The sequence below is a fragment of the Girardinichthys multiradiatus genome, chromosome 2 (genome assembly GCF_021462225.1).
Source record: "Girardinichthys multiradiatus isolate DD_20200921_A chromosome 2, DD_fGirMul_XY1, whole genome shotgun sequence".
Classification (NCBI taxonomy): Eukaryota; Metazoa; Chordata; class Actinopteri; order Cyprinodontiformes; family Goodeidae; genus Girardinichthys; species Girardinichthys multiradiatus.
Genome location: NC_061795.1, coordinates 42,746,465 through 42,764,456, shown reverse-complemented (window position 1 = coordinate 42,764,456; position 17,992 = coordinate 42,746,465). Strand labels below are relative to the sequence as shown.

Sequence of the window (17,992 nt, the reverse complement as noted above, 5' to 3'; positions counted from 1 at the left end):
TATTAATTGTATTAAGAATTTATTAATAATTACAAGCTATCTTTTGACATATTAAAAGTTGTTAATTAATAGGCTTCTAAGGTGGACAACAGTTATTAAACATGTTTTTTGGCCCATCTCTTTTTTCACAGGTTAATTGTTACTCTTTAGGGATGTCTTGGTCTGATTTAAAGTATTGGATCAGGGTCCCAGTACACCTTGTGTTGGTGTGCTGTATGAGGGTTTTTATATTAGCCGAACCCCTGCAAGCTATTTTAATGAAGTATCAGATTGGGACTCAGTATAAACGATTATTTGTTCTTCTATGACTCCGATTTTTATTCGCCTGATGCTTATTATAACTTTTCCATAAGGTCTACAAGGTTTTCCATTGTATAAAGAGAACTCAGATAAAGTAATGGGAGAAACTACAGTTTTGGTCAGGTCGGAACACCACGTTCTTCCTCATTAAAAAGAGAAGTGAAGCAGACACAAAGTAGCCCAGCCCATATACGTAGGTGAATCCTCATGGAGAAAAATGACATAGATTTGTGGTAACTTCCTGTCTGTGTGTGTATAAATATGAAGGCAGATGGTGTCCAAACATCAGAGAAAACAAGCTGATCTTACCTGAGATTTTCTACCTACTGCTGCTCCCTCACACCAACAAACACACCCTTCAGGATGGCTCGTCTTGCTCTGTCTGTGATTGTTCTGATGATGGCGGTCATCGCTCTCACTGAAGGTAAGAAGAAGCTTTGAAATAAAACAAACATTTAGGACATTTAATGAATGTTATCAATCAGCTTTTAAATTCTAATGTCAGTTTATCTTTAACAAATTAGCTTCCAGTAATGAGATAGGCTTTAAACAACTGTTTTAAATGTAAAAGTGGTGACAAAAATAAATAAAACAAGCAATCAGATCCTGAGATACTGCAGTATGCAACTTTAATAGCTTTAATGGTTGGTGACCATAAAACAACATACTACTGATAGTTAAAGCTGCATTTAATCAAATTGTCTTTTTAAATTATGAAAGGCAAAAGTTTTACTTTTAATAATTCATGCCCATCTAAGTATTACTTACCTCTACAGTTTCCTTTCCTCCAAAAGGCATTTAGGGTTAGTTAACAAGTTTTGTCTTTTCACATGAAAATGGAAAACAGATACAAATACATTTAATCTAAACCTTAATGGAGTAAGGTTGAGATGAGAAGTTCAGACCCACAAGGTGGAAACAGCACAATCTCTTCAACTAAAAAAGAGACTGTATCAAATGCTGCCCTTTTATAGTTTAACAGGAAATTACAAAAGGGAACTCGCAGCGTGGAACCTGGTCATGATTATGTTTCTGAGATATTAATTCTCTGTGTTCTGTTTACAGGTTTGCGTGGAGTTGGCCCAAAGAAGTGCTGCTTCAAATTCAATGACAAGCCTGTGTCAAAAGAAAAAGTTGTGGGCTACATCAAAACCAGTCAGCGTTGCCCCAACCCTGCCATCTTGTAAGTATTCAGTGTTGCAGAAGTGCATCAGTGACACTGAATCTGCTCCTGAATCTGCTGACGCTCTCCTCTTTCTTTTCCATATCCAGGCTGAATACAGTGGCAGGCCGTCAGCTGTGTGTCAGAACTTCAGCCACCTGGGTGAAGGAGCTCATCAACTACCTGGAGACCAAAAATGTTCTGGGCACAAACTCCACAATGTAAACGGGCCAATAATATACCCATAAACCAGCTTACATGAATATGTAGGTTGGTTGTGATGCTACAGAAAGCAGCTGCTCTCTTTCCATATTTACCAAATGTTCTAATATTTCATTAGTGACTACCAGGATGAGATGAAGGGGAATTAATTATTCTTCATGTATATGAAGTATATTTCTACTATGTTTGTTATATCAAACAACAAGTGTATTTTTTTTTAAATACAACACTTATAGTTACACTGTTAACAATATGAACTTTTCTTCTATTATGTTTGAAGTGACCTAAGAAAGTATCTGTATTGTAAAAGACAAATGTCTTCCAAATCCACATGGTGTCATCTTTATTATATAAGCTACGACCTATTGCACTTGCTGATGTATAAGGGACTTACTTTAAATGCTGTTAACTAATTTTATTTAAAGTATTTTTATATTCAAGATTTTGACCTCTTTAAAGTACTAACTGAAGTATTGTAATCCATTCTGAAGGATGTAATCCATTTTTCTGTAAGCCTACACCAACGTGATTCTTACAAAATAAAGCTAAATTGCTTTTAAAATTCAACAAATTCTCTTTTTCTCATAGCGATGTTTGTGGATTTGTGGTTGAATCTGGGATTAATGTTAATATCTTTAACTGTGCCACCTCCAACTCTGTGTACAGTCTTCTTGTTAGGGTCTCCATCTCTTATCCATACATCACAGCAGATCATTTGGCCATCTTATAAACAAGGTTCTCAAAATGAATGTTCAAAATCCCAAATGTGATTTCTAGTTAAGGTCAAAGGTCTGGAACGACAAGTAATGATCAAATCCCTTTTATTATACTTATAACAAGCACACTAAAGAAATTGGCACTTTCTATCTACAATAGTTTATTTGTGAGCCTGAGACACTTTATTTTCTAACATTAACTTATATGCACTGGAATTGTTTAAGGTTTTTGCTAAAACTTTAATAATTTTATCAGTTTGCTCACCTGAAAAAATAAATTGAATTTCTTTTTTTATTTGAAAATGTATGATATAATTTTAATAGTGTCTAAACACCATCATGAGACTGTTGTCAGTTAGTTAAACCCCAAATGCATTCATTAAAACCCTCATATGTAAGAATAACTACCCAAAGCATTAGACAGTATTGCCAGGACTTGAGAGTCAGCATACATCTGGAACACTGGAACAAACATCCATTCACGGGACTCTCCGCTGTCAACAACCTCATCGACCACTCATCTTCCCCCTGGCGGACCAGCACACATCTTCTAGTAAACTCCTTTTCTATCCTCTTCTCCGTTGTCTGGGATCCCCTTCTCACCAGTGTCTTTCAGAGCTCCTGGTTCTCCACATCGCTGTTTCCCCTCCACCCAGACCAGACTCTCGGCTGCACAGTACCCATTGTATTCAATAAATATTTAACTGATTCCGACTCTCCTGAGAGCTTTCCTGCATGTGGGTCAGAAGCCTTAACAAAACGATGAATAATTCAATTTTGTAAGATGCACAGTTTCTCCATGTGTTTATATGGGTGGATATTAAGCTGTAATACATATGACCTAAAACCTTTTCAAAGTATATCAACTAATATAGATTGTACATCAACAAAGTAAAAGTACTGGATGCCCGTGTTGTTGACCTCTTGTTATGTCAATTACAGTGAAAGCACAGCAAAGATCAGGGGGTTGAACTGATCTGGCACAAAATGATTAAGTTGCGTCCTCTAGTGTCAAAAACAATGAAATACTGCTGAAAATCTCAATTTCTGAAACATTTCTAGAAATAAATATAATGTACTTATACTTAAGTTTCATTATCTAAATGATGCTTTGTCAATTGATACTATTTAATATAGATGCATATTTGATTTGTTCTATCAGACTCTCTCAAGTCCTGGCAATACTGTCTAATGCTGTTGGTAGTTATTCTTACATATGAGGGTTTTAATGAATGCATTTGGGGTTTAACTAACTGACAACACTCTCATGATGGTGTTTAGACACTATTAAAATTATATCATACATTTTCAAATGAAAAAAGAAATTCACTTTATTTTTTCAGGTGAGCAAACTGATACAATTATTAAAGTTTTAGCAAAAAACCTTAAAAAATTCCAGTGCATAAGTTAATGTTAGAAAATAAAGTGTCTCGGGCTCACAAATAAACTATTGTAGATAGAAAGTGCCAATTTCTTTAGTTTTCTTGTTATAAGTATAATAAAAGGGATTTGATCATTACTTGTTGTTCCAGACCTTTGACCTTACCTAGAAATCACATTTGGGATTTTGAACATTCATTTTGAGAACCTTGTTTATAAGATGGCCAAATGATCGGCTGTGATGTATGGATAAGAGATGGAGACCCTAACAAGAAGACTGTACACAGAGTTGGAGGTGGCACAGTTAAAGATATTAATATTAATCCCAGATTCAACCACAAATCCACAAACATCGCTATGAGAAAAAGAGAATTTGTTGAATTTTAAAAGCAATTTAGCTTTATTTTGTAAGAATCACGTTGGTGTAGGCTTACAGAAAAATGGATTACATCCTTCAGAATGGATTACAATACTTCAGTCAGTACTTTAAAGAGGTCAAAATCTTGACTATAAAAATAAAATTAGTTAACAGCATTTAAAGTAAGTTCCTTATACATCAGCAAGTGCAATAGGTCGTAGCTTATATAATAAAGATGACACCATGTGGATTTGGAAGACATTTGTCTTTTACAATACAGATACTTTCTTAGGTCACTTCAAACTACAATAGAAGAAAAGTTCATATTGTTAACAGTGTAACTATAAGTGTTGTATTTAACAAAAAAATACACTTGTTGTTTGATATAACAAACATAATAGAAATATACTTCATTATATGAAAAATAATTAATTCCCCTTCATCTCATCCTGGTAGTCACTAATGAAATATTAGAACATTTGGTAAATATAGAAAGAGAGCAGCTGCTTTCTGTAGCATCACAACCAACCTACATATTCATGTAAGCTGGTTTATGGGTATATTATTGGCCCGTTTACATGTTGGAGTTTGCGCCCAGAACATTTTTGGTCTCCAGGTAGTTGATAAGCTCCTTCACCCAGGTGGCTGAAGTTCTGACACACAGCTGACGGCCTGCCACTGTATTCAGCCTGGATATGGAAAAGAAAGAGGAGAGCGTCAGCAGATTCAGGAGCAGATTCAGTGTCACTGATGCACTTCTGCAACACTGAATACTTACAAGATGGCAGGGTTGGGGCAACGCTGACTGGTTTTGATGTAGCCCACAACTCTTTCTTTTGACACAGGCTTGTCATTGAATTTGAAGCAGCACTTCTTTGGGCCAACTCCACGCAAACCTGTAAACAGAACACAGAGAATTAATATCTCAGAAACATAATCATTACCAGGTTCCACGCTGCGAGTTCCCTTTTGTAATTTCCTGTTAAACTGTAAAAGGGCAGCATTTGATACAGACTCTTTTTTAGTTGAAGAGATTGTGCTGTTTCCACCTTGTGTGTCTGAACTTCTCATCTCAACCTTACTCTATTAAGGTTTAGATTAAATGTATTTGTATCTGTTTTCCATTTTCATGTGAAAAGACAAAACTTGTTAACTAACCCTAAATGCCTTTTGGAGGAAAGGAAACTGTAGAGGTAAGTAATACTTAGATGGCCATGAATCATTAAAAGTAAAACATTTGCCTTTCATAATTTAAAAAGACAATTTGATTAAATGCAGCTTTAACTATCAGTAGTATGTTGTTTTATGGTCACCAACCATTAAAGCTATTAAAGTTGCATACTGCAGTATCTCAGGATCTGATTGCTTGTTTTATTCATTTTTGTCACCACTTTTACATTTAAAACAGTTGTTCAAAAAATTCTTTTTCTAAAAACATTGGTCACAGCTGCTTCAGTGCGTGCTAAACTTTGTTAAATGAGGTAAAAAAATCTTAATCTACTCAAGCATCTATAGATAGTTCTTAGTCTATCTCATTACTGGAAGTTAATTTATTAATGTAGCATTTCACTATTTTTTTTAAAGAAATCATGTATCTATTTAATCCTGATAATATCTCATACAAAGCAATGCATTCATTTATTTATATGCATGGTTAGCCATTAAGCTTTAACTTTGTCTAATTTCAAATTTTTTTCTCATAAACAATTGAAGAAAAACATTTTGTGCCAACTATATTTATAATAGTTTATATACTTTATATAAGTTAGATCAGCATCTTGTAAACTCAGTGTGGCTGTTTAGTTAAACTGATCTTAAAATTTAAAAGCTGATTAATAACAGTTATAAAATGTTCTAAATGTTTATTTTTATTTCAAAGCTTCTTCTTACCTTCAGTGAGAGCGATGACCGCCATCATCAGAACAATCACAGACAGAGCAAGACGAGCCATCCTGAAGGGTGTGTTTGTTGGTGTGAGGGAGCAGCAGTAGGTAGAAAATCTCAGGTAAGATCAGCTTGTTTTCTCTGATGTTTGGACACCATCTGCCTTCATATTTATACACACACAGACAGGAAGTTACCATAAAACTATGTCATTTTCTCCATGGGGATTCACCTACGTGTATGGCCTGGGTTTCTTTGTGTCTGTTTCACTTCTCTTCTTAATGAGGAAGTGCATGGTGTCCCTGCCTGACCAAAACTACTACTCCCACTACTTTATCTGAGTTCTTTGCATACAATGGAAAACCTTGTAGCCTCTATAGAAGAGTTATAAGAAGCATCAGCCGAATACAAATCGGAGTCATAGAAGACCCTGATCCGATACTTTACATCAGACCAAGACATCCTTAAAGAGTAAAATCTTATAATTCTTAATGCATGCAGAGGTTTCAACAGTGTTTTATGTTTAAATGTACATTTTTCTGATTGAATGCACATACACAATATTGCCAAAAGTATTGAGTCACACCACCAGGTCAAAGCATACTGGGGTTCCAATCATTTCCATGACTGCAGGTGTATAAAGTTTGGCTGTAGAGAAACCTGAATGGCCATCAACAACTTGGACCTTTTGGCAATATAGTGTATCTACAAAAGTTTTCACAGCGTGAAGCGCTGTGGGCAAGTTCAAAATCAGGATGAGCTGGATCCATGGGTCTGACTAAAATGCCAGATACTAAAAATGAATTTTTACAAATGAAGGTACCAAAACAAAATTCACAAAATGGTGCTTTAAAGACTTTGCATTTATGGTAGGATACTCTAATTGTTTGTTTTGGCAAATTCAAGCGTTACATATTTGGTAATAGAGTAGAACATAAACAGTTTTTCACTCAAATATCCAGAATGCTATACATACCTTTGAATTCGGGACTGCTTGGACTGATTCAGCTGTTTCAAATTTAAAATATGGGATTTCTACATGGCCTAATAATACATCTTTAGACTCAACTTAATTTATATTTCTTTTTTCTGTTTCTGTTTTACTTGGTTTTGCATACTCCATGTGCTATATCAGCTCAGTTCATTTTAGTCCACAATTTTCAGTAGTCCTATAGTTATTTAGAAAACTTTGCTAGCTGCATGCAGATTGCTTGTTCTTCCCTTGCATGCATGGATCCTCTTGTGTCCTTCCACAGTCCAAAAATATGCATGCTAGGATAACTGGTCGCCCTAAACCACCCTTAGGAGTGCAAGGTATTAGGTATTTGTCCAGTATGTCTGCACCAGCATGCCAACCAACCAACCAACCAACCAACCAAACTCCTCCTTCAATTATTACCAGACTTTCTATTTGTAGTCATTTAAAACTTCAGATGTCCACATGTTCTTGTTGGGACCCACAGCCATGGATTTCAACATTAAACTCCAGTACATACTTTTCTGGAACTTTCAAAATAAATTGCATTTAACAGACTTTCAGCACAACTTCAGAAGGGGGAGGGGGGGGGGGGGGGTAACAGAGGACTCCCCATGATGCCACTGGCCGCATAAAACACCCACCTTCCCACAAGTCTTTCTCTTCCACACCGGTGTTCATCGGGATAGGAGGGGGACAATGCGCGCTAATGTCTTTTGCTGGCAAAAAGACATAAACTCTTCAAACTGGATCCAAGAGTGTCATAAGATCACGCGATCATATGCACAAGTTAAGTATGAGTGAAGCACTGTTTGTGTACCCGGTGATTTCATTCATAAAGAGGGGAAATTAAGTTATAAGCATTGCTGACTTTCTCTCCGAGCCCTGCAGAAGCAAACGGTGTTCGAGAGAAGCCCCTGCAAAGACGCGGTCTCCCAGTCTTGAAGGAAGACACCAGAGACCGCATCACCGTGTTCACCCGTGTGGTCAGCGGACAGGACGGGCCGCCCAGCTACAGCTCCGTAGCTAACCCTTTTCTTCACAGAGCGAACGCACCTTCAACCCCCCGCGAAGCTACCGAGCTAACCGCTTGTTGAGTGTGGACGATTCTTTCTTTCTTTGTTTGTTTCTTTGTTTGTTTCTTTGTTTGTTTGTTTCTTTCTTTCTCTATGAGTGTTTGCCTTGTGAGTTTGAGTAGGAAAATGTCTCCTGACAAATTTTAAAATACTTCTTAAAAAACAACAAATGTTCCATTGCTTTATTGCCTTAACGTACAATTCAAAGATATAGTTGTCTCAAGCGTTACAGCCACGCATGAATGTTTGTTGTTTAAGGTCAGGCAGTTTGGATGAAAGACTCACCCGATAAGAAGAACATTCCTGGTCATGTGCTAAACAATTTCTTGTGATCTTTGCTCAGTTTTAAGCATTTGTCACTTGTCAGGAAAAAGAACATTTTGGCAGTGGTAATGTTTCCAGGCTGGATTTAGTTTTTCATTTCAGTTTTGGGAGATTTTGTTACAGTGGGATTCTTTTGTTTGGGTTTACAGCCAGTTTAGTTGTTTAAGTTCGGTTTGACTATTTCTAAATATTCCACACCTTCTGACTCCTAGACACCAGGTCAGCAGTTTGTAGGATTTTCACTGTTATAATAAATTACTGTTTCGTCGACTGATTGTTTTTCACAGTGCCCGATGCTTCCACACAATGTAAAAGGAAAGCCGTACACACAGGAAAAGTGGCTCTGGACATCCACTTAAAAGAAAAGAATCACACTGGTAAAAGCTAAAGAAAATAACAGGAGAGTTTTTTGAGACATGTATGTATCAGAGTTTATTGTGTAAATGACTCATATATGAGTTTTTTGCATAATTTACTCATAGTATTCCCCCAGATGAGTTTGAATCAGTCAAACATAAAGAAATCTTGCTGCAGGTGCTGATAAAGAAATCCCGTGATAATAAGTTCAGTCATACCAGAAGTACAAAGTTTTTTATATTTTCCCGTTATTCTGCAAGAATGTTTTGCAATTATAAACTATACAAAACTGAACTCAGTAATTAACCAAATTACAAGCAGAATTAGATTCTGTCTTCTCAATGCATGAAAACTTGGAGATTAAAAATAAAAATTGCCCAAATCATAGAAAGGCAAATTGTTCTGCCTATCACTACTAATGAGGTTAAATTGTTTTTTTGTTTTTTTTACTTATATAGTAAATATAATGCTGAATAAAAGCTCAAATATCATGTGATGTGGCTTTTTTTTTTTAAACCTGTTTCACATCATTATGTATATGCTCTGCAAAGAGAGACCTTTGATTTTCAAAGTAACAATTGAATTTTTATTGTCAGTTTTGCTGCTTTCCCATCCTTTAGGTTTATGTGTTAACAAGCGCTCCGTAAAGCCCAAGACAAGTTTTTCAATGTCTTTTCCAAACACGACGGTCCACAAAACCAATTTTAAACAATAGCATGTGCTGGATTTTGTCAGATTTTGCACATTTTAGCTTGAAGCCCAGATATAAAGCTCTTGTGTCGTCTTCCTTACTCCTCCAAACTGGTGACCTCTTAAGTGGACATGTTAAAGTCCGACGGGGAAGCCAGCTCGGTTAATAAATTACTTATTCTTTTACTCTTTAAATTCCCATGAGGAAAATATTTATGCAAAATCTTTTTCTAAATAAATACTCCGATTTTGTCAGCAGCTCTGTTTGGGATTTTGCTTACAATTTTCAGCCATGTTTCATGCACTGATGTTAAGTTTTAAAAATTTTATAAACAAAATAAACAGTTTTACTTTTATAAGGCAAAGACAAAACTGAATCCCCCAGACTGAGTCATCACCTATACTGAGCATTGTGTTGAAATGAACAACCTTTGACATTTCTTCAGCTGAACACTTTCATGTGTATTCTGGTTGACTGCTACAATTAGAGTTTCACTGAAAGGGGAGATTTTCACGCTTGACACAGTATGTAAATTTAAATAGCTGAATGTCTCCCCCGTTCATGAAAAGCAGAACTTCTACTTGCTTCTTTCACTTCTTCATTAGGTGTCCTTTAAGAAAAAAAAAAAGGTTTTTTTCTCAGACAAAAGCTAGATAGATAGATAGATAGATAGAATGCCCCTGGTGTGCATCAGACAGAGTGGTATTTGTATTTAATGACATTTAAAAAGGGGAAAAAAAGAGATGCACAACTTCAAATATAATAATCTCTTACCACTTCTTTATTTCAGAGTTAATGTCATGGGTGGCTACTAAACAGAAAATGATTAATTCCGCAGCCCTCAAAATTCAGTGTTCAGGATGCTCAAATAATGACACAAGACACAAAGAATAAAGGGAAAGTTATTTCGTTTTTTATCTTAGAAAAGCAGAAGAAAATAAGCAGTTTGTTGATGAAGTTTAGAAAGAGAAAACCAACTGATCCCACAGCCTTTTTACAGAGACCAAGTTAGACAATCCCATAGATAGACAGTTCCCACCAAGGACAAAAATTTATAAAAAACATGAAATTATAGAAAAGCCAAACCAGAAAAGGAGAGCAAAGTGAGGCATCAATTCTACTGAGACTACAAGCCAGAAGCATTATTACAGTACATGCAGCTATGCAAGCTTAGAGCTGAACTCCTCTAACGATTTTATCCTACTTTGACATGAAAAAGGGCACATTTGAATAAAAACCCCAGTTTTCTCAGGCATGCTGTGAGAACCAGATGTTCATGTTTGTGGAAATTAAACTTTAATAAACCACTGTATAAGTGCCAATGTTGAACATACATCTAAATCTATCTAAACTATACCTTAAATCACCTTCTTGCCCCAGAACACATTGGGCTGTTGGATATTCCTGCCATAGTGTGGCTTTTCAGGAATTATTCAGGGATTATGGATGGCTAATTCCAGTTGCTTGATTATCCTGAGCAACGGTACCAATAGGAAACATGATATATACTAGATGTAAATCAGTGAGGTTGGATTCCACAACCAAAAAAGAAGGGAAAGTGCAATACATCCAAAATCCTAACTGCCAAGACTTGGACTCATCTGATTGAGACAGCACCCTTTCTGCAGTGGTGTAAATTGATCATAAATGGCATGTTTAAATTTTGAATTTGATAACACACCAGGTACAAGACAGTCATAAAAAAAATTCAAAACTTTTGTACATGTTTTTACATTAAAATGGACCTGTAGAATTAATAAAAAACTTAGTTATCCTTCAAATGACAATTATTGTACATCTGGCAGCTCACAAATCCAGCCCTGACCCATAGCCACCAGTTATTTGTGACAAACCATGTTTTTCTTTCCTACTTCTTATGCTCTGATATCCATGTATGCAGATGACATAATTCTTCATCTGTTTAATCTCCATATCATAAAATCTAACCTAAGATTACATTTCTTTAGAATTATTTAAAAATATATTTCTTATAATATATCAGCTGTAGTTCCTTAAATATAATTCATGATCATGCAGTTAAATAATTAGGACATTGTTTTTGGCTGGGGGTTATTTTCATTGTTGTGCAAGTTCAATCAGTTTGAATTCAATCTAAGAAAATAGGTGAACAATCCTACAATAAATCACAAGATCAATAGTTAATAATAACACTTAAAGAAACAGAAAAGAAAATAAGAAAAATAATTGTGTCTAAAAATGTTTGGCAACAAAACTGAACACTGAACATAAAACATTTCTAATACCCCACAAGTTTGAGGCTTTTGCAACAGGTGTTGTCTGCAGTCAATTTAAGACTTTTTAAATACTGATGTTTTTCTTCACTATTGATTATTCATATGTGATAACTTGTATACTTTTTTTTATTTTTCTGAGCATGAGAAAATCCCAAATTCAATTTAGAAATGAATATATCATGACTTAAATCTGTCTTTGAAATTTGGTGAATTTTTTAATTGTGAAACAAAATGTCTGTAGATCTCCAAATATAATGTTACATAAACTTGATGAGACATGAAACATAACTGATGAGTCCCTGCTAGTGAAATAAGATCCAAATCGGTGTCCAAGCATGTTCTTTCAGCTCCACAGATCCTCCTGGTGTTCTGTATTTTGTATTGTTCTTTAAGGGCCACAACTAATGTTTTCACTTCTTCTGCCTTATTGCTGTTAACTACTTATTTTCAAGCAACTTTTTCCCACTTTAAATAAATGTAGCTCAGTTGCCAGGAAGTGAAAAACAAAATGCACAATTTCAACAAAAATATAGTCAGCAACTATGTTTATATAGTATTTAATTTGCCAAAATGCTGGAAATCAAACTCATCCCATAAAATATCACTTTGTTTTTATTGTTCTCTACCAACAAATGTAATATTTGGTCCTCTTCTTTCCACATATAATTTGCCGCTTGGGTTGCTACATATCACGGTCTCACTGCACTGCTTCTGTTAATTAATACTGTAAATCTACATGGAAACAATCTGAAAAACAATAGGTAACAAGATTGATACTAAAACTATGATATTTTACCTTTTATTAAAGTAGTTACTTTGTGTTACTATTATTTGACTTCATCAGTATTATATTGTTTTTGTATAAACAAAAATAGTAAAAATAATGAATACGAATTAAAAGTCCTAAATTAGGCCAGCCAGCATCAAGCCAGCAGAGGAGCCAGGAGTTTTTAATTCACCTTGTCTTGATTGACATGAAAGTACACACTCTTCCTAATTCTTGGGTTTTCCATATGAAGAAATAATAAATATGAGTTGGCCTTTACACGGCCTATTGTTTTATTCTAACATAAGCTGTACAAATTCCAAACAGTCATTAGTTAATAAACAAAGAAGAATTCAAAATGAAAAAGAACTCTGACTGAAGAAGTACATACTGCATTTAAGAAATAAAACTAGCAGCCATGTGCTCCTAAGCAAATGTACTGAAATAATTCACCACTTCTATAAAAGCAGGAGTGTTGGCAGTTAGTTGCTGTAGGGCACATATATTGCGAAGTTGGAAAGACATGAGCAATGACCTTGGAGCAAACCACTGTTGCTGTGTAGCAAAACCTCAGATACTACAGGCCTCGGCTAGCATGTTAAATGTTAAAAAGTAATAGCAGGACAATCAGAAAAAACGGTGGCTTGTTTGGAAAGCTTCCTCTTTCAATAAGAAACATGGCAGCACAACTAAGATTTGCAAAGTTACATCTGAGTAGACCAAAAAACTCTCAGAACTTTGGACAGTTCAGGTAAAAGTAGACATTTCTGGCCATAATGCACAGTGCCATGTCAGGAGAAAACAAAACCCAGCACACCAAAACAAATGCCTTATGCAAACTGTCTAGCACGGTTGTGGAGGGATGATGATATGGGCTTGTTTTGAAGCCACACGACCTGGAAATCTCTGAATTAGTGTGTTGACATGAACAATTCAGTATACTAAAGTATAATATTTAAATAATTTTAGAACCCGGTAACGTATGCAGTAGGACCACCATCATTTTTACTATGTCCTGATGTTTAAAACCCTAGACCTGAAAGAAGGCGTGCTTTCTTTTACAATTTATTTTGCACATTAATCACACAATTATAAAATAGAAAACAAAAAAATAAGCAGCAAAATAAGAGTATTCGTCATAAAAATGTCTGGGGACTCCCTTGAAGGGTCTCAGAAATAGATAGTTGGTTAAAAATGGCTGTAAACATTGCTCATTATGCAAAACAAGTAATGGGGACTGCTCACAATACATATTTACTAACTTACCCTCAACCAGTCAGACCTGTCATTAAAATCTGGCCTGAACGATCAGCTAAGAGGCTTGTCTACTTGTCTCTGAATCCGCCATGTTAATACCAGGTCTGAACCGGGCTTGTGGCAGGCAGCTGTTAGCAAAAAGCCTAAAGATATCAATTAAAATGTATTTTCTAAGTTTTCTGCTATGTGTCAACAAAACACTGGCTCATCCCTTTAGAGGTTTAGAGGCCTTATCATGTCTAAATAGGTCAGAGTTAGGCAAATTACCAACCAAACCTTCCACTGAAAATGGTCAGGAGATCTACTCTGAGAAAGCAGTCAAAAGATATGTTTTGACAATGAGACCTGGAACATTTTTCCCCCAGAAGAGATTTCCTGCAACCTTCTAATTTAACCTGACTTGTGCCAAAAAAAACTTCTGTTGCAGAAGTGTTGATCCATGTCTTCTTGAGACACTTAATATGGGACAGAAAGGCTTCTATTAACCTTATTATACCCAATGATTCTACCCAGCGATTACACTTTATAACGTAAATAGAGTCACTATAAATTTCATAGAGAGGTGTGACTGTGAGAAACTTGTGAAACAAGAATTTAATAAAGCAGAATTCCTGTTTTCTCTCTTGTAAAGCCTAAGAAAATGAGAGAAGAAAGGGCTTTACTCAGGAATAAAACCTGCTGCTCTGCTAACTTCAGTTAGGGGACATTTGTTCATGTTTTAACTTGAAACAAGTTAATGATCCACAGGAATTATTTTATTTTTTGTTCACACCTTAAGCTGAAGGATTTTCTCCCTTTTTCTTTAAAGGTGGCTTTAAGCAGACATCAAGGATTTAAAATCGATAACAGTTATAGTAAACTGACAATGTGAGCTGTAGATAAGCCTAACCCCAAATGGTGGATTGAGGAGCAAATTATTCAACCAATTTAAAATACTGGTTGTACTTTCTTTCCACCTTAAAACTAAACATAAACTTTAAACCACCTTCTCATAGTAACAAAGATTACAAGAAAATCAGTCAGTGCTTAATTACTGTAGTTAAACTTCTAATTTTGTAGTTAAGTACTGGGGTTTATTGTATATTTCTCAGTAGATGGTGTGAGTATTTTAACCCAAACTAAGCATATGCATTGCATTTAATATTGAGTTTTGAATTTGTCTCACAATAGTAGTTTGATTTAAACCAATTACTGCATGCTATTCCTGCCCATACAGAGTGCCAACAAGACAAGTTTTTAATAAATTATCAAAACATTGATGTTGCTGCAAAAAGTGTTTGCCCTCTTACAGGTTTTCTTTATTTTTTGCTTTATTTGGCACACTTTGTCATTAAACAAATGTTAGTACCAGACAATAACAACCCGAGTTCATCCAAAAAGCAGTTTTCAAGTGATGGTTTAATTTATGAAAGGATAAAAGGTATCTAAACAAACAGCCCTATAGAGAAATATAATTGGCCAACTTGTTAAATTAAAAATTCACTGTGATTTACCACATTTTTGGAGAGCTAAGTTTTTTTCACCCGTTCCTGATTTCTACCAGACCTTTAGAATTGAGAAACCGATTAAATAGAACCCGTCTGACAACATGAAGCAAACTAAATGATTTCTGAAAAACGTAAAATCAAGAAATCCAGAACAGACAAACAGTCTAAGTCTGGAAAGTGTTTCAAAGCCATTTCTAGGGCTTTCGGACTCCAATGAACCACATTAAAAGCCATTATCCACAAATGTAGCTTATATCACTCCAAGAGCACACCAAAGACTCATCCAGGAGGCCACAAAAACACTGCAGGTGTGATTTTCCTCAGTTAAGGTTGGTGTTCATGATTCAGCAATAATGACCTCCATGGGAGAGTTTCAAGGTGAACGCCACTGGTAATCAAAAGAACACAAAGGCCTAACTCACATTTCCTCACATTGTTTTGGTAAAATATCCAGTGGACTGACGAGAAAAAAGTCGAAATTTTTAGGAGGTGCAAGTCCTGATACATAAAACCTGCAGCATAAAACTACCGCAGCATTTGAGAAATATGGTCATGTGACTGTTTTGGGCTTTTTTCCTGCTTCAGATCTGGATGACGTCTTGTAATTGGTGAGAACGAGCTCTGCTATCTACTATAAAATCCTGAACAAAAATGCTTGGCCTTCATTTTGTGACTTTAAGCTCAAACACTTGGGCTATGCAGCAGGACAGTGGTCCAAAGCTCACCAGCAAGTCGACCTCTGAGTGGTCCAAAATGATGGTTTTGGAGTGGCCTAGTCAAAATCTGGACTTAAATCTGATTGCAATATTGTGGGATGATCTCAAACAGGCCATTCATGCTTGTAAGCCTTCCATTGTGGCTGAATTAAAACAGTTCTGCAAATCATTGCGGACCAGAACTTCTCTACATTAATATAAAAGACTTGTTGCCAGTTAACAACATTGGAAAGCAGTTGCTGCCACCAAGGGTGGCAGGACCAGTTATTAGGTTTAGGGGCCAGTTTGTTTTCCACATACAGGATGTTTTGAATAACTTTCTTCCTTCATAAATAAAATCATTATTTGAAAACTGCTTTTTGTGTTTACAAGGGTTATCTTTGTTCTATATTTAAATTTAGATGATAAACTGAAACCTTTATGTGACAAATAAGCAAAAACAAAGGAATCTGTCTGGGGAGGTTAATACTTTCCACAACACTATAGCTCCACAGGTTTACAACTAAACATGCTGATATTATGTATTTGGGACAGTCACATGAAGATGATTACAATTAGGGTTGTCTACCCTCTGCACAAAATGTAGTTGTGTGCTTTTGTTATCTAAATCCTCCTGTTTCCGTGCACATCTTTCTGTGTTTTGCACATGCACAACAATATACCAGAGTGAGTGTTTCAGGGCACAATGCTCCTTGAGGCATCCAATCTCAAGTCAGTGTGTATCAAGCTGCTATAACAGTGCAGTAAACCTTTTACCTTCATGCATCAATGGAGCTTCATCTAAAAATGTTCTTCAAATTCATACCGATAATATCTGAAAAACATGCTAATAGCATCACATTGCATCCCACCAATACCTTCCTTTAGAAAGATATAATGTCATATTAAACAGGCATTCTATGTTTTATAAAAAGTGGAGTGTATAATAGAAACTCTTATTTCTTTCTCATTTTAGTAAGATTTGTTTGTAAGAAAAAAAGACACTTGTTGAGGTTTTGGGAATGACGTGAGGGGGTCACCAAGGTGAACGACTGACAGCGAAACCGACCGATAAGGAGCACAACACAAGGTCACAGATGGTCACTGTAAAGGCCGGTCAGCAGCTTCACTTCGGTTTTATGTTCTTCTTTCATACACTGAACGATGAGCATCCAGCTGTCCCTGAAGGTAGAGTCATAAAAATAAAGGATCATACTTAAAACTACGTCCAAAACAGATCCGATAAAATGAGTGTGTGCACATTGGCTACATCAGACACTTCACTCGAAACAAAACCCTCCAGCTGGAAGGATTAGAGGAAAAACCAACAGTCTGAAAGTCGCAGTGTTCATTGTGAATTTGTGGGTGATTTACCCAGGAAGAAAAAATGTTCTGACTTCCTATTCTGAATTCCCCCAGCTTCTCTCTCCCTGTCAGCGTTTTTCTCTTTTCTCTCTCATCTTTCTTCTTTAATGCCCCGAGTGCTCTTCCATTGATTTACTCATCCACTCCCTGTCCCTTCAATCTTCCCTCATGCTGCACTGTATCTGTAAACTCTGAACTTCCTGGTTTCTTTCTAATCGTTCCTCCATGGTAGGAAAATTTAAAACAACGTTTAAATGTCAGGTGGTGGATCTAAGGCTCCTCTTCCCCAGTGGAAACAGCCAGTCTCATGGCCACAGAAAGGTGGTCGGTGAGTCCAGCCAGCTGTGTGACAAAGCTGAACTCTTCGATGTCCTGCAAGAGAAGGACAAATGTGTTCATTACAATCGACAAAAAAAGTGTTAATAAAGTAGAAATTTACAAATCAAGATGACAGATGTGAGAGAATATACAATTAAAACAATAGAAATTAAAAGGTAAGCTGGTTCACAGATCTAATTTTAATATGTGAAAGAGTCTGTCATCTTCTTGTTGACATTAGGTTCTCAGAAGCTCTAAGAAACACTTATTAAACTGTTATTTGTGTTCATGTTGATGAATTTGGGTTATGGCTAATTAAAATCCCCAAAGTCAGTCTTTTTGAAATTTTTAATATTTAATCAGACCAATAAAAAGGATTTTCGATACAGAAATTAAGGCCTAC

The 17,992-nt window shown here is 35.9% G+C and overlaps 3 protein-coding genes across 3 annotated transcripts in view; 1 reads left to right on the top strand and 2 right to left on the bottom strand.

The window, feature by feature from the left end:
* The first annotated feature begins 562 nt into the window (after positions 1-562).
* On the top strand, positions 563-1,759 carry LOC124880209 (monocyte chemotactic protein 1B-like). The gene is made up of 3 exons (XM_047385169.1): positions 563-724; positions 1,366-1,483; positions 1,573-1,759. The coding sequence occupies exons 1-3, from the start codon at positions 664-666 to the stop codon at positions 1,685-1,687; spliced, it is 294 nt and encodes a 97-aa protein (XP_047241125.1). The 5' UTR covers positions 563-663; the 3' UTR covers positions 1,688-1,759.
* A 2,397-nt stretch (positions 1,760-4,156) lies between these two features.
* On the bottom strand, positions 4,157-6,180 carry LOC124858127 (monocyte chemotactic protein 1B-like). Its single transcript, XM_047349944.1, has 3 exons — positions 6,029-6,180; positions 4,917-5,034; positions 4,157-4,827 (listed from the first exon to the last, which is right to left on the bottom strand). The coding sequence occupies exons 1-3, from the start codon at positions 6,087-6,089 to the stop codon at positions 4,713-4,715; spliced, it is 294 nt and encodes a 97-aa protein (XP_047205900.1). The 5' UTR covers positions 6,090-6,180; the 3' UTR covers positions 4,157-4,712.
* Positions 6,181-10,337: 4,157 nt separating this feature from the next.
* The window catches only part of smpd3 (sphingomyelin phosphodiesterase 3), a 109,755-nt gene continuing 102,100 nt past the window's right edge, over positions 10,338-17,992 (bottom strand). Inside the window, exon 10 of the mRNA XM_047352095.1 lies at positions 10,338-17,643. Within this exon, the coding sequence (XP_047208051.1) occupies positions 17,542-17,643 (102 nt within the window). The 3' untranslated portion in view covers positions 10,338-17,541. The remainder of the gene's footprint in view (positions 17,644-17,992) is intronic.

Coding starts and splice junctions, on each gene's coding strand:
- LOC124880209 (XM_047385169.1), top strand. CDS start 664: ATGGCTCGTCTTGCTCTGTCTGTGATTGTTCTGATGATGGCGGTCATC. Junction 725..1,365: donor GGTCATCGCTCTCACTGAAG/GTAAGAAGAAGC, acceptor TTCTGTTTACAG/GTTTGCGTGGAGTTGGCCCA. Junction 1,484..1,572: donor TGCCCCAACCCTGCCATCTT/GTAAGTATTCAG, acceptor TTCCATATCCAG/GCTGAATACAGTGGCAGGCC.
- LOC124858127 (XM_047349944.1), bottom strand. CDS start 6,089: ATGGCTCGTCTTGCTCTGTCTGTGATTGTTCTGATGATGGCGGTCATC. Junction 5,035..6,028: donor GGTCATCGCTCTCACTGAAG/GTAAGAAGAAGC, acceptor TTCTGTTTACAG/GTTTGCGTGGAGTTGGCCCA. Junction 4,828..4,916: donor TGCCCCAACCCTGCCATCTT/GTAAGTATTCAG, acceptor TTCCATATCCAG/GCTGAATACAGTGGCAGGCC.